General features: G+C 39.3%; 6 protein-coding genes and 1 non-coding gene across 8 annotated transcripts; 2 read left to right on the forward strand and 5 right to left on the reverse strand.

Moving 5' to 3' along the window:
* Positions 1-1,487: 1,487 nt before the first annotated feature.
* On the forward strand, positions 1,488-4,441 carry Fie (Fire exit). The gene is made up of 4 exons (XM_020945822.2): positions 1,488-2,344; positions 3,096-3,477; positions 3,545-3,681; positions 3,737-4,441. The coding sequence occupies exons 1-4, from the start codon at positions 2,201-2,203 to the stop codon at positions 3,824-3,826; spliced, it is 753 nt and encodes a 250-aa protein (XP_020801481.1). The 5' UTR covers positions 1,488-2,200; the 3' UTR covers positions 3,827-4,441.
* LOC147643451 (U11 spliceosomal RNA) lies at positions 2,528-2,801 on the reverse strand. The gene has a single exon (XR_015272123.1). It is a non-coding gene; the product is annotated as a U11 spliceosomal RNA (small nuclear RNA).
* A 131-nt stretch (positions 4,442-4,572) lies between the features above and the next one.
* Gr63a (Gustatory receptor 63a) lies at positions 4,573-6,443 on the reverse strand. The gene is made up of 3 exons (XM_020945882.2): positions 6,112-6,443; positions 5,909-6,058; positions 4,573-5,845 (listed from the first exon to the last, which is right to left on the reverse strand). The coding sequence occupies exons 1-3, from the start codon at positions 6,319-6,321 to the stop codon at positions 4,727-4,729; spliced, it is 1,479 nt and encodes a 492-aa protein (XP_020801541.2). The 5' UTR covers positions 6,322-6,443; the 3' UTR covers positions 4,573-4,726.
* A 221-nt stretch (positions 6,444-6,664) lies between these two features.
* Positions 6,665-8,463, forward strand: LOC110178594 (guanylate kinase). The gene has a single exon (XM_020945780.2). It carries the CDS (start codon positions 6,826-6,828, stop codon positions 7,510-7,512), a length of 687 nt encoding a protein of 228 aa, XP_020801439.2. The 5' UTR covers positions 6,665-6,825; the 3' UTR covers positions 7,513-8,463.
* On the reverse strand, positions 8,443-9,347 carry LOC110178596 (uncharacterized). Its single transcript, XM_020945782.2, has 2 exons — positions 8,752-9,347; positions 8,443-8,668 (listed from the first exon to the last, which is right to left on the reverse strand). The coding sequence occupies exons 1-2, from the start codon at positions 8,996-8,998 to the stop codon at positions 8,622-8,624; spliced, it is 294 nt and encodes a 97-aa protein (XP_020801441.1). The 5' UTR covers positions 8,999-9,347; the 3' UTR covers positions 8,443-8,621.
* On the reverse strand, positions 9,049-9,798 carry ND-13B (NADH dehydrogenase (ubiquinone) subunit ND-13B). Of its 2 annotated transcripts, XM_020945781.2 has the most exons (3): positions 9,701-9,798; positions 9,419-9,580; positions 9,049-9,359 (listed from the first exon to the last, which is right to left on the reverse strand). In XM_020945781.2, exons 1-3 carry the CDS (start codon positions 9,719-9,721, stop codon positions 9,168-9,170), a joined length of 375 nt encoding a protein of 124 aa, XP_020801440.1. In that variant the 5' UTR covers positions 9,722-9,798; the 3' UTR covers positions 9,049-9,167. The 2 variants fall into 2 exon arrangements, with proteins under 2 accessions (XP_020801440.1, XP_086690868.1); XM_086834742.1 differs by lacking the exon at positions 9,701-9,798 and having other exon boundaries at positions 9,419-9,610.
* Positions 9,799-9,980: 182 nt separating this feature from the next.
* NijA (Ninjurin A) lies at positions 9,981-13,458 on the reverse strand. Its single transcript, XM_020945839.2, has 4 exons — positions 12,986-13,458; positions 12,051-12,129; positions 11,409-11,794; positions 9,981-10,398 (listed from the first exon to the last, which is right to left on the reverse strand). Exons 1-4 carry the CDS (start codon positions 13,061-13,063, stop codon positions 10,213-10,215), a joined length of 729 nt encoding a protein of 242 aa, XP_020801498.2. The 5' UTR covers positions 13,064-13,458; the 3' UTR covers positions 9,981-10,212.
* Positions 13,459-14,748: the final 1,290 nt, after the last annotated feature.

Consider the following 14,748-nt stretch of genomic DNA (forward strand, 5'->3'; position numbering starts at 1 on the left):
AACTAGAAAAATTCTAAGAATATGTGTCTAATAATATGTTTAGAGCAAAACTTAAATTTTTTATGAATAACAAAAATAATTTCTGATTTCTTGTCTAAATTTAGAAGATGTATTATCTCTCAAGTTCCCCAATTTCTCATTGTGCATCTCTTAGATACATTTTACAAGTTACTTTAAGGCAATCAATTTGTAGTGGAATCGCGAGGATCACAGCCGGAGAACGGAGGGCGATGGGCTGGAAAAACCAATCAAAAGAGCGTTGCGAACGCAAATTGAACGGCAAATGGTTGCGAGATGATATTTCAATACACCAGCCTGCCGGCTATCCGGCTCACCTGTGCCCCAGCAGCTCACCTGTACCCCAGCAACACCCCTACCTAGCCCCCCTCTCCCCCTATGCACACACTTAACCCCCGGTAAGATCCATCCTTTTGGGGCCATAAATTATTGACGGGCGACGCCTGCGCGTAGTTTTCTTACTTTTTTGCAGTTATGATTATCGCGCCAGGATGGAAACAAGAAACAAGAAACAGAAACCGAAATCGCGTTACGTTCCGTTCCGTTCTGTGTGCAAACAAATGTAAAAAATTTTTAATTGACTTTTGCAGTTTTCAGTTGCTTGGCTGGCTTTCACGGCAGTTGCACTTTTTTATGGCCCCTCGCGTGTATGGCAGCTTAAAAGTTAATAAAACACGCCCAATGATAACAAGCCGCTAACAACAACGCACTCGGCCATATATTGCCCCTGAGGTCTTCATCATCTCATCCGAATGGGTTCCAACATTGTGAGTTGAGATGATCCCTGGACCGATCCCAAAGCCCGATCCTCGCCAGAAGTTTGCCAGCTACGAGCTTCCAGCTCCAAGCTCGTAGAAAAACAATCAATTAGGCCCACAAGTAGCTTCCAACTCTGAGAGGGAGCGCCATAAGATTGGGTTGCAGGCACTGTGAAAAATTAAAGAAGAAACTGGTAGGGTTATTTATTAAATTAAAAAAATAGTTTTAAAATATTTCAAGTTTGTTTAAATAAAGTTCCATAAGCTTCTTGGGAAGTTCTTTAGTTTTCTTATAAAGAGACTTACCAGTTATTTATTTTATAAAATTTTCTCTGTGCAAAATGATCATTGACGATGATGATGATGATGATGAGGAGGTTTCCTTGGTTTCTGCCGGTTGCCCAGTGGCAAAGACACGACTTTGATTCTCTTTCTGCGCCGACTGCCGGAGTTTTATGGCCTGCTTTGGCAGAATTTATGTTACATTTTTATAGTTCCAGTGTAAATTGACTTTTAAAATGCAAAAATTTATCATACCAATGGATGGGGGTCGGTCAATATTGGTGTGGGGAAGGAAGTCGGGTAAAAGGGGAAGTCCCTAGCCAACTTTAATTGCTTAAGGTCCTGCGAACGAGTGGCAACTCTGGCGGAAGCTTTGAAATGCCAAAAAGCTTACTGTTTTGGGGGTGATAAACATCTGTGCGGCTTCAAGAAGGGAAAACAACCCCCAAACAGAAAGTTTACCAAGTTTGATAATATCAACTCAAGACGAAAATATAGATACTCTTTAGTGGAAACTAAGATTAAGTGTTTAAAAAATACAATCAAAAATATTTTTAGGATTTAATTTTTTATCCAAAATATATAAGCTTAAGATCTTACCTATGTTTTATTCCAGTTTCAGATCATTTGTCTGTGTTTTCTTTCACATTTTTAGGTATACCTTCCTTAAATATATATAAATGTAAACAAAAATAACTTATACTATCTATAAATAATTGCTAATTTATTTCTTAACAAATTATAATCAAATCCCATCTCATAGCTAAGATGCCCTTCCCTAAAACCCCACAAAACACTGGGGAAAAAGCTCTCCCGCGAGTCAAAACATTTGACAGACCTTGTCCTTCTATTCTCACATTTTTTTCGGTTAGTTCAACCAGTGCAGTTTGGCCCAAACCACAGGCCAAAGCTTCCCGGAAAGTTTGTTTTTGCGTGGGTGCCAAACACACCTTGCCCAACCCCCTCTGACGAGGTCACCGCCAGCAGCAAAACCCCACCCTTTGGATATTTCTTCGATTCAATTGCATGACGAAACAGCCGCGGAAACACTTGCGACGCATTCTTCAACTGATTAGCTGCGGCCAAAGCGGGAAAAATCCATAAATTGATTGAGGGGAAAACCAGGGAAAACTCCGTGGAAAATGCTGCTGCCGTCGGTGAGTGCGGCATCCGCCGCTGGATGCAAATGGAAATGCTGTTGCCGTCGCACCTGGGAAATGCTAATGGCTCCGGTTTCACCAAGGAATCTAAGGACCACAGCCTTGCTGACCAGCATCTATCAATTGGTGAGTGGAAAATGTAGGAAAAACTGTGTTTACCTGGGGGAAAAACAAAGTGTGACAATAGTAGTTAAAGAACGAACATTAAAACTGGTACTCAGATAACTTTGCCTTATATGACTTCCTCTAAATAACATAAAAATATCACAAGGAATCCTTATATAAGAGTATCAAGATTGATTTCTAAGGCGGGGCGCAGCGCACAGGACCACTGGCACGCAGGTGGACTCTGGGAATCCCCGAGCAATCCAAGCGGACCCATTCGAGGTGCAGCCGCATGCCCCAAAGACAAAAATTACGCACTGGATATGCAAAGCCATACCCCACTGGGCGCGCAAGGAGCCATCAAAGGCGGCAATGGAACGCACGCCCCCGCCGAGCGGCGAAGGAGACGCTCCTGCGGCGCAATGCGTCTGCACTTAAATTCCGTGATCGGGAACGTGCCAGGACGAGCGCCCTTTTAAAGACTCGGTAGTCGGTACAGGCGAAGTCATGGCGAGAGCAGCTAGAAGTGGTTGAGAATTATGGGACACGCTGTCGGTTATCGCAAGCAGAGCAAGGGGTAGCAGTGTTGAGAGATCGTTGGCAAAGGTTGTTTGCGAGTTTAAGTGTATAATAAAACGAATTGATATAAACAATTTAATAATATATGTATACATATTTTAAATTTAAGTAAAAGACATATTATATATATATTTTTTAATCCTAATATTATTTTATAAACATTAATAAATACCTTTTACTTCTCCTCCCTTAGTTGATCTCACATTGTGCCCTCTTCCTGGTGCTTCTTGGCCTGGCCCATGCTGAGCAGATGTGTCATGTCCTGGAGCTGGATATCCTGGACCAAAAGGATAATGGTTTCTATAATATGTCGCCATTCCACAATGATTTGCGACTGCAGACAGCAGCTCAATTGGCGGCGGCCACTGAAAATGTTCTCTATGTGATGGCAGGCATTGCTGGTACCTATGCCTTGAGTGCCATATCCTTGTTCTTTGGGGTCTACAAGAATCGTCCTGGCTTGATTATACCCTGGCTAATCGTAGAGTTCCTGCTGATGATTGCTCTGGGGGCACTGGTGTTTATGCTGAGGGACACCAAGGTGGTGCAGTTTCTAGGCGGTCAAGTGCCATACTGTGAGTGGGAAATCATTAATTTGAGATTTAAAATTATTTTAATATATTTAAATCTATTATTTTCCAGTTATAATATGCTACAGCATGATCTGTATGGATTATTGCAAGTGGTATGTAATGCACAGCTTCTATCAGAGCCTGAGGACCATGAACAAACTCCGGGAGATTGCCACTGTGGCTATTCCCTGTCCAGCACCAGGAGCTGTAAGTTGTAAACTATATTTATATACAATATCTAATAAATCTATTTATCTTACAGATACCCTATCATTTCCAACGCGAGCACATGTATCTGGGCAGCAATGGTTATAAGCACATCCTAACCGAATCTCCAGATGGTCAGTGTTAGATCCTCTGATCCCAAAGATATAGAGTTTTTGTTTGGAACTTCCCCATCAGGTGTCTTGATTGCAATTTGCCCAACAGTTTCTGTATGGCAAAACTGAGTGTGATATGGATATAGCAGAGATACTATTTTAGATAGCCAATGGATATGGATCAAGGGGCATATTAATAGTTAAAATTGATACCGTCTATATCCCCTCCCCAGGCAGTGCCTGAAATCGAAAGGGGATCTTGTGGGTTCGTTTGCCGGCAAAAATAAAATGCAAACTATTTTTGTGTAAAACTAACTATTAAAGTCGGTAAGCCGCATTACTCACTTCAGCACTTAAATATTATGTTATCAACGAAGAAAAATAGTTTTAAAAAACATGAAAGATATAGAAAAAGATAAGAAAAAAAATTAAACACTGATAGGAGTCGAACCCGGGACTCTAAATTCTGAGCAGCGAAAGTTTTTCCTAGGAGTTTATTTAACAAAAATTATTTAAAACTGTATTTAATTAGCAATTATTTGTTAAATACTATATTGGCCTTAAATTCCTCTAACTTGCAATATTTTAAGCACAAAAAAAAATTAAAATAATATTAATATCAAATAAAAGTGCAAATATGAAACATATATTGTTGAAGAGAGACTTTTGATAAGTAAATAGTATCAGTTAAGGGAAGCAGACCCCTAAACTTTTTAGCACAAATAATATTTTTGCAAACTTTAAGAAATCATTCCACTTTACCTAAAAAATCTTGTAATTTAAAATCTACCAACAAGTTTTTAGTGCTTTTATTATTTTTGGCCGCAACTACAGATATATATTTTGTAGATTTTATTTCACATATGTTTTTTTTCTTTGCTTAATATTTGGTTTCAATGTTTTTTCTAAGACTACAAAGTATATATTTATACTCAACCCTTTCTGCCTCTTTGCTTGGAAATCGATGGTGCCATTGTGGTTCTACTAGTGCTTGTTATTGAACTTCGGGTAGTCGTGGAACCCATCAGGGTCATGTCATTGTCCAAGCTGTCCATTAGCAAATCCACCACCGTAATATTGGTGCTGCCCTCCGAATCACCTTTATCGGTGGGAATACTGATCTGGAACTGGAGCAGCACTACCAAATAAGTGACCATTGTGGTGATCAGACCTTTAAATAAACTCCTATTCACATCGAAGAAACCCCCACAATTGATGGTCGAGGGGTTCATTTCGGTGGCCCTGAGAAACATATTAATCTCCGTCTGGGCATCCGAATTCATCCAGTTTAGCTCCACCATTAGGAGTTTCTTTTGGAAATTAGTTCGCACATTAACCGAGGCATAATGTGCCTCATCGCAGATATAGAAAAGCAATCCAATATTCCAAAGAGCCGTAATGGTTAGTCCTATATCCTTGATGCCAAATCCCTCCGATAGCTGCGACATCAAGCCATAAATCGAAAGAGTAATGATGAAAAAGAGATATAGACTCATGAAAACAAACGTATAGCACATGGCATTGCCTGTGTCTCGGGTTAATTTGCTCAAACGGAGCCACAGAACCCGATAGTCCGCCACCATGGCAGCGGGGCCGATGTGTTTCAAGGCCTTTTGGAACCTCTCCGCCAGCAGGTGAGCCGTATTGCTCATGGCCTCGCAGATGAGGAACCACCAGGCGCCCAGCATGGCCGTCAGGTTGTCCAGGATACAATAGGGAACCACCTGATTGATATTCAAATCCGACATAGTTACGTGTGTGATGACCACCGACAGGACCGAGAGGATGGGCAGCACCACGGCAATGTACACGGCCTTCTGTCGCAGATTCAGGGGCAAGCTATGGCCAGATATCTGATAGTAGAGCACCTCAAAGTCATCCCAATCGTTGAATAGTCGAGCAATTTTCCTAGCCTCCCACCAAAGGATGGGTATGATCATAATGGGCAGGATGTTGACCAGGAAAAGGTAAGCAATCACTGCCTCCTCGAAGGGTCCACTTAGAGAGCGCACAATATGGATGCGATTGTTGGCCACATATCCCACATAGCACTAGGAGTTAAAGATTATATAAATGAACTTTCTGAACTTTAAAGATTTTACTTTCCAACTCACCGCCAGGAGTACGAAGAAAACCACAGAGTAAATAAATGGAGCTGAGTTCATTTCAAACTTGGCACGGGCGGGACCACGTCTAACGATGGGCAAGACGCCAATAATCCGTAGGAACCAGTTGACCGGAGATATGTTCCTATAAAATACACTCTATTCCCTTCTTTTTAAAAAAGATCCTTTAGCAAGAAACAATCTTAACTTACCGGCGTAAATTCCGGATTATTGGAGGCGGTGCTATCCGAGGTCTTCTTTCGGTCCATTGGCGGCGCTTCATAGTCCGCATCAAGGCGCTCGGCCAAACCAATGGAGTACTTACGCACTCCATATAAATAGGCCTGGGCATTGGCGCTATTTAGAGGCTTGGCGTTGAGGAACACCGCATCGGGCTTCTTGCGGCGATAATAGTTGGCCATTCCGGAGGAGACTGTGCCCGGAATTTCTGTGCCCGTGGCCTTTTACCCGCCAGACAGCGTAAGCATTAGCCATGCACCGTACACACGCCCCCTTATTGACCACGCCCCTAGCTAGTTGACTTAGAGCCGAAGTTTTAGTTTCCTGTTGATGTGCGTTGTTTGTCTTTTGAATGCATTAACCTTAGCCTGGTGTCCCACTTTCGATTCGAATTTGTGTCAATGGCGGGCAAATGTAAAGATTTGCAGCACTTCCGGAAGAATTTTTACAGCACTGGTGTGAACTGCTTTACCGAGATGCGTCAACTGCTTGTAATGGGTTGTAGTGTGACCAGTTGCCGTTAAGGAGAAAAACCTCTTTTTGGGAAACCGCCAGTTTTTTTTGTCTCCACGGTCATACTTTAATTAGTCTAAAAAAAGAACAACAAACACGAAAAACAAGAACAAAACCAGCTTTTTTAGCAATTATTCTTGTATTGGTATCGGCGACAAATAAAAGGCCACGCGATGATAAGCTTTCTGTTCATTGTAAACCGCGCGCTTAGCAGCAGCACCGCAGCAACCTTGACGAGCAAGAAGATGCCCGCCGCCGGACCACGCCCCCTCGTCCTCTGCGGTCCCTCTGGGTCCGGCAAGAGCACGCTCCTGAAGCGCCTCTTTGCCGATTTTCCCAATACCTTTGGATTTAGCATCTCACATACCACGCGGAAGCCCCGCCAAGGCGAGGAGCATGCCGTTCACTACTATTTCGTGGAGCGGCCGGAAATGGAGGCCGCTATTGCCGGCAACGAGTTCATCGAGACCGCCGAGTTCTCGGGGAATCTGTATGGAACCAGCAAGGCAGCCGTGCGCGAGATCCAGGCCCAGGGCAGGGTCTGCATCCTGGACATTGAACAGAAGGGCGTGGAGCAGATCCGACGAACGGATCTCAATCCCATTTTGATCTTCAACAATCCACCAAGCATTGAGGAACTGGAGCGCAGACTGCGTCTACGTGGTTCCGAGACGGAGGAGAGTCTGCGAAAGCGCTTGAACGCCGCTCAGGTGGAGCTGGACTACGGCCTAACAGCGGGCAACTTCCACAAGATCATCAACAATGTGGACATTGATGTGGCCTACCAGGAATTTCGCGATTTTGTCGTCCAGGAGCTCACAGAGCAGGCGAATCAGGGTGTGACCGTCAGCCTAAACTGAGGGATATTGGATAGATGATCGGACTACACTCCTAACCAGGGTGCAATGATATTAACCTCAAAAGGGGACGCCGGGTCCAAGCATTATTTGTTACCAAGAATTGTGGTTGGTAAGAGAGGTAGTTTCTGGGAAGATTTCGGGGAGTTTCTAAGAGAGATTTTGAACTGGAAACTAAAGCTAGTGTTTGTTTTTCTTTAATAGGATTTGTTTTTAGTTCTTATTGCTTATTTAAGCAAATATTTTAAATGGTATATTAGCTCAATTTATTTTTGATTAAGCATGGATTCAAGAAGAAATCCTTTGAAGTTGTACTTTTAAATATTTTTTAAAGGTAGTAAATGCAATAACAAAATGGTTCTTTAAGTTTACAGTCGTAAGAAGAAAAAAGCTTAACATTTATGAAGATTCCAACAAACTCATAGTTAAAGAAGATATCATTCAAGACTTTGATTAGTTAAATGAAAGCCTTATTTATTTTTAAATATGTACCTCCAACTAAAAAGGATATTAAGACTTTCTTGTTGAAAATATTATTTCAATCAAATAAGAAACAAAGACTTGCAAATAATGCGTTCTTTTAGTTCATTTTGGAATCACTTAAGGAAAGCCTAACTTAACCCATAGTTTCCAGTTACAAACAACTCTTGAAACTCCTCATAAATAACCTACCTCACGGCCACCACTTCTCCTGGGTGATCCATGCTAATTGAAGGACCCGTCGCCCCACCACCAAGTTGACTAATGGCATTTATACTTAAGAAATGGCTTTGTATTTATATTAACCCCTCCCTGCTCTTCCTTCTACTCATCCTCCTTTATCCCTCCTATTTGTTGTGCAGAAATTCGTTGTTGTCATTTGTAATCTTAAGCTAAAAGTTGTTGCGCTGCTGCCTTCACGGTCGAGAAATGGAATCAATAAAGCAAACAATATGCGGGTATTAAAATATTGTATATTCACAAATGTTCTCTGAATATTGTGCACAAGCAGCAGCTGGAACTGGAGCTGGGAAGGTCAAAATGTTATCTCGTCTACACGCAATCGAGCGATTTCCCTCAACGGGTGGCTATGTCTGGAACTCCCATCCATCCCGCCGGTTTCGCCTGTCCTGCTATTCGAAGGTAACACGCAGTCCCAGACGAAAGTCCTGCTCGGAACCTTGGATTACGAGGGATACGCATGTGGCTTATAGTCATGGTGCAGATGTATGCGAGCCTGGTATTTGGTATTGCCGCCCATACCCGATTGCGTGCCGCCCATGGTGCGATGCACCAGACTGGCGGATCCATCCACCTTCGTCCGACTGTCGGCGCTCTGCCACAGGCCCGCTATTGCCTCCAGGGCCAGTTCCGTCTCATCGTCCTTGTCGTCATGCTCCGCGGAGAGCGTCAAATCGATCTGACGACGCTGGCGGGGCACAGATGAGGCCACAAAGGCGCTGCAAACAACGAGGAGCAGCAGTAACAGGAGGTACCGAAGAGCACGCATGGTGAAAACAAACTGAACCGGATCGAGCTTAATAATCGGGAGCACTATAATTTTGTTGTTGATTTTGCAGCTGGCTTATCAACGGATTTATTGCTCTCTCTCTCTCTTCTCTCTTTTCCATTTGCCGTAGATTAATTAGTACTAAGTGGGGACTAGGACTTTAGATCTCCTAAACCTTGGGCTCAAGGATCTGTGCCGGGGGCCAGTCCCATTGCTTGGCAGGTGCCGTTTGGACCAGTTTCTCCCAGGGCTTCCAGCCAAGCATTTTGCGGGCCAAAACCAATTCGTTTTCAGCCTGGACAATTAGCTCCTCAACCTGGCCACAACCCACGGCTTTCTCCAGGCCAGCAATGTCCTTGTTCTAAAATAATTGAATAGCATTAAATGCAAAGTTTTAAGAGAAGGGAAAAGACATAAAACCTTAGCCACCGCATCGGCGCGTTGCTTGACCAACTGCTCAGTGTACTTCCTGTAGCTGGCTTCCTGTGGCATCTTGGACACCGCCCGCAGGATCTTTCCATACAGAGCACTCAGGGTATGGTGAGGATTGGTGGACACGGCCAATCCGGTCAGGCCCGTGGACTGCAAAGAAGGAAGCGATGACATAACCATAACAATTGGCAGAATTTAACTGATCTGGCAGGTAACACTTGTTATTCCCATACTCCAAATAGTTATTTATATATATTTATCCCGACTTACCGCCTTAATAATCTTGGCCATTTTAAAATAGCGTTTTTAAACAGCAAATGCTGAAATTTTCAACAATTTATTTTTTGTAGTCGAACCAGAAACAGCTGATGGGGCTGCCAACTCACTTCGATTTCAGTGTTGATAAAAGTTTTTGGGGTAGTGTTACTTTGGTGAAATTGCCGATTAAAATTATCGCAACTGAACGATAGTTTGGCGGTAACCAGAATATTCAAAATAATATTGAATATTCAAAAAATAAATCAAAACCAGAACTAAAACCACAATCAACTTTTATTTTTAATAAAATGCTCTCTTTGCATTAATTTAATATCATGGGATTCATTATATTTATCACATTTCAGTTGTTACATGTATAAAAATGAGGCGCTTGTGTGAATTTTAACAAAAGAACTAACTGGTGAGGTGAGGCTGTAAATATTTCCTAAACATGTGATTGTGCTTAACTGGCTAAATACTAATCTCTAAAGGAATCTACGATATATACAAAAGTAGATCCTGAACTAAGTAGTATTCACGACAACGGGGGCTCGTTCTGCAACACCAAAGGCCGATATCAGGACATTAACCACTGTCACAATAAAAATGCCAATGACTGTGTAATTATTGATTCTGTTCGCCCGACAGATCTCTTGCTCATTCTTGATGTTGTACCGGCCATTCCAAATAAGTCCCACGCCGACAGCGATCTGCAATGAAGCGTTGAAAAAAAATATACATAAATTCAAATAATGCCAAAAATAAATGACAAAAATTATGAATATACTAAGTATAGTATAAGTACAAATATATAAAAATAAAAATATATCTTTGTTGGTTTTTAACGTATTATAATATTATAAATTGATTTTCTTAGCTGTTGTTCATTCATGAACAATAATTTCTTTATATTTCAAGAAGAAAATCAATGTTATCTTAAAAAAATTTTATAACTAAAATCCTTAAATATCTTGCTTTTAGTAAGAGTTTTTATATAATTTTTTATATAATTTTCTTGTCATTATATTTCCCTTAAATTCATTAATCATTTCGCAACGCGTTTCTATGAAAAATGTGTTGTATATTTGAACAGATTTTATTATCTTCTCTTATAAACATTTTTCGATAAACACTTGAAAAATAGCTTTTAAGACCATGAGCTTACATTAAAATAGCTTAAAATGTTGCTGAAAAACCAAACACAAAATATAAAGAAGAAAGGAAGCTAATTTCGGAAAGCCGAATTATTTATACCCTTTTAGGATAGAATCGGATATCAATCACAACTAAGCTTAAAATTTTTCCATTCTTCGAATAAATATTTATCCCTATTTTTATATGACAATTTTTCAAAGTTAAAAAATCTCATAACTAAGCCAAAAAGGCATTAATTTTAATTCGGAAAACGGTACTATGTTAGTTTTTATTAGATTAATAAATCTGCATACTCAATTTAAAATGTAAAAAATTAAAATTTTTATCAATTTTTTTAACCAGAGAAAAAGTTTTGAAAAAATTTCAAAAAAATTTTTTTATCCCAGACACGCCTAGATCGGTTCGCCTCTTGATGCTGATCAAGAATATATATGATTTATAGGGTCGCAAATGATTCCTTATCTGCGTTTTTAGCTTCGGACTAAAATACTGATACTATATTTTCCCCTCCCTTATTCTATATAGATTCTTATTCTAAATTATATAATTTTCTTGTACTATTTACCTGAAACACAATGCTGAGTGAGATGAATATCAGGCTGGGATAAAAGTATGGATGCTGTGTATTCGTTTCCAGCACATATCGCAACTGATTGGCATTTGCCGAAAGCAGAGCCAGATCCATCATTCCCTGGGCCAGAGTCTTCTTATGCTGATACGCATTCACATCGGGCACTGGTGTCTCCACACCGTCAATGGTCACAAAACCCGATGTTCCATTGTATCCCGGAAAGGAGAAACTGGGTCGTCTGCCGCCTCCTCCATTGGGTACGAGGACAGTGACCCCACCACCTCCTCCGACGCCACCAAGGAGACCATCATCCACGCCGGGATTACCACTCCCATCTTTAACAAAGGGACGATCGTCGTCATCATCATCCGTTTCGGGAACTGTTAAGTAATTAATAAAATCAATCAATATTGAGTTGTTATTTGAAGGCTTATGTTACTTACACACAAGAATGCGGTTTACATTAATTGTAAAGATTTAAAGATTGCGGTTTTAAGCGCCATTAGTCACAAGAGCGTTTTACATAAAGATATATAGACAAGCACACAGAAATATGGATTCTAGTTTTTTGTTTTCTTAATATTTTTTTTATATTTTTTTATGAGAGTTAAACAAGTAGTAAGTTATGGTACAAACCTGCTCGGGGCACTCGAACATTATTACGTGTCGTCCGTCCATCGATTGCATCGCCATTGCTGTGATTGTTGATATTTTCCTATAGAAATGTAAATGAGACCATTTCCTGAATATTAACATGCTTTTTGTTTGCAAATCAAGTTTGTAAGAGCCACAGCTTCCGTTTGAAATTTTTTCTAAATATTTTTGCATTCAGATTAATGCACAACTATGTTGTATAGTTAATGTGATTTATACAAATCTTTATATATATGTATTGTAAGTCTGTATAATGACATTTTCAGTGGCATTAAAAAATACAAAAGATAAGCCACTGCGGCAAACATTAATTGTAAATAAAGCTTATCTGAACAAAATAGTTGTGGGGGTTAAAACAAAAAACTTTAATGGACAGATAATCCAGCTCAAAGTCATATACTTTGAAAAAATATTAATAAATAGATAATAAAAGAGGACAATCTAGGTTTCATTTATTACATTTTAATCAAAATATGTCTGAGTTCTTATAAACAATAATGTACAAAGCTGAAACCATTATATATCTCTTAAAACCCTCCAAGATTTATGCTGGAAATCCCCAGACATTGCTATCTATAACTTGTTATATATACATATATTATATTGTTCATGCAATGTTGCAAGTAAAAACCCCAAGATACTCAAAAAGTGGTCTTTAATGGAGCTCGGAAGGGGGATCTATTTCAATGACTAAGATTCATGTGGTTTTTTCCGCTTCAGCTGCCACTCTTTCCCAAAAAATGTTAATCTTCTCCGGGAATCAACTCATCCTCTATTTACACAACAATTATCAGATACTAGCTATTACCTAGTACATATAAGTACTAATTTTTTTTTTTTAGAAAAGTTCATTAGCAATCTAAACAAAGCTGTGATTTATAGGCAAGTGTTTATCTTACCATTACCTAAAAACTCACTTGATTTCTAGCCAAAGTTTTATCATCGTCCAGAGGTAGTTTATCCATTTGCAAAGCAATATGCTCTAGGTCACTCATTTTACAATTAATTAATTAAAAACTTAATTAAAAGTGAAGAATTTCTGTATGATCTTTCTTTGTTTCGTTCCGTGATCTGTATCTTTTAGGAGGGAAAAATCACTCTGTTATTGTTTTGTATATCTTTTTTTTTACTTTTGGTTTCTTGATTAATACTCGTGCGCGTTTTGCGACTGCTCGGCACGCTATTTCTCGGACAACTGACCGGAGATTCGAATAATATTGCAAATATTCTCTCGGATCCCACTTGTTTGGCCAGTCTGACGTTTCCCGAGCGGTTGCCAGCGTTACGTTTTCCCCCAAACAAATCGGACATTGGGGATTTCACGTTCTCAGTCTATAGTTTACAACAATTCTTTGGTTCATGTAATAAAAAAAAAACACACACAACATTCCTCAAAGAGAGTGTGTGTTGTGAAGAGGTGTAAATAAGCTACCGGCATACATAGAAAAAAAAATAGGGGATTTAATAGTGTATTATATTAATAAAGATATTACCAAGTTTTAAAAGATATAAATATCTTATTTGTATATTTATAGAATTCTATTATTTTCTTATATATTAAACTCAGTTGGGATAATATTTACTTCATTGGTTTGTTTTAGGTTTTTCCTAGACGATCTATATATTTCTTAATATTATTTTTCGCATAATTGAAAATTGAATCTATATATTATTCAAGAACATTCATATTATATTTACAAACACTAAGTTTTCACCAAAAATACAAACCAAAATTAAACCTTTATTCATATTCCTTATATAAATTAATTTTTCATTAATCTTAAATGTAAATAAACCCCATAATATTCTCTCTGTGTAACTGAAAACAAGTTGTTTAGTTGTTTGAAGCTTGAATACCATTTCTCTCCCTCTCTCTAGTAGCTTTCTCTTTCTCTCTCTCTCAAACTCTCCCTCTCTCTCTTTCTGCGAATTATTTCCTTAGTCTAGCACGCTAGTTCCTCGTTCGCATTAAAATGCATTCAGCTAGCATTTAATGCTGATACGTCATTGCACTCAGCTCGATGACCTAGAGCATTAATATAGATTAATTTAGCTGCTCGCTTTGTTTCTTGCCGCTGTGTGAAAATTGTGAGTTCTTGGAAAATGCCCAAATGAGCTAGCTAGGAAAATGTCACAGGGAATATTTTTGCTCTCCCGTTAGTCATCAGAATATGGGAACAGGTAGGAGGAGGCGGACTACTCACTGAGGACTTTCACAATTGTATACAAATCGAGTTCTTTAGGCCTTATCGAAACTGTCAGAAAAACGCAGAAACCGGTTGCCGATTGGTAGCATTAAGCATATACAAACATACCTTGAGTTTACACTTTGAGCATCTTTATGGCATGTGAAGATGTTGGTAAAATACCCAGCGGCTATCCCATATTTCTTAAATTTATTTTTGGCCAACGAGACCGTTGACTTTGGTTTTAAATGGGCGCAAATTGAATGCCAGACAAGAATTATAAAAGCGTAAATAGGGAAATAAATGTAAATAAATAAATAAATAAATTTGAAAAATATATGCATATCTTTAGAAACAATCAATGGTCCGTGAAAAGAATATATTAAATCATAGAACAAAAGAATTTTGCTTAATTTAAATAGTATTTTTCGTAGAATCAAATGAAATACATTTAATTCTAGAATGAATTTTTGTGCTATTTACTTTTTAGTCCT

Source organism: Drosophila serrata, unplaced genomic scaffold (assembly GCF_035046125.1).
Source record: "Drosophila serrata isolate PLE 108 unplaced genomic scaffold, ASM3504612v1 contig_273, whole genome shotgun sequence".
Lineage (NCBI taxonomy): Eukaryota > Metazoa > Arthropoda > Insecta > Diptera > Drosophilidae > Drosophila > Drosophila serrata.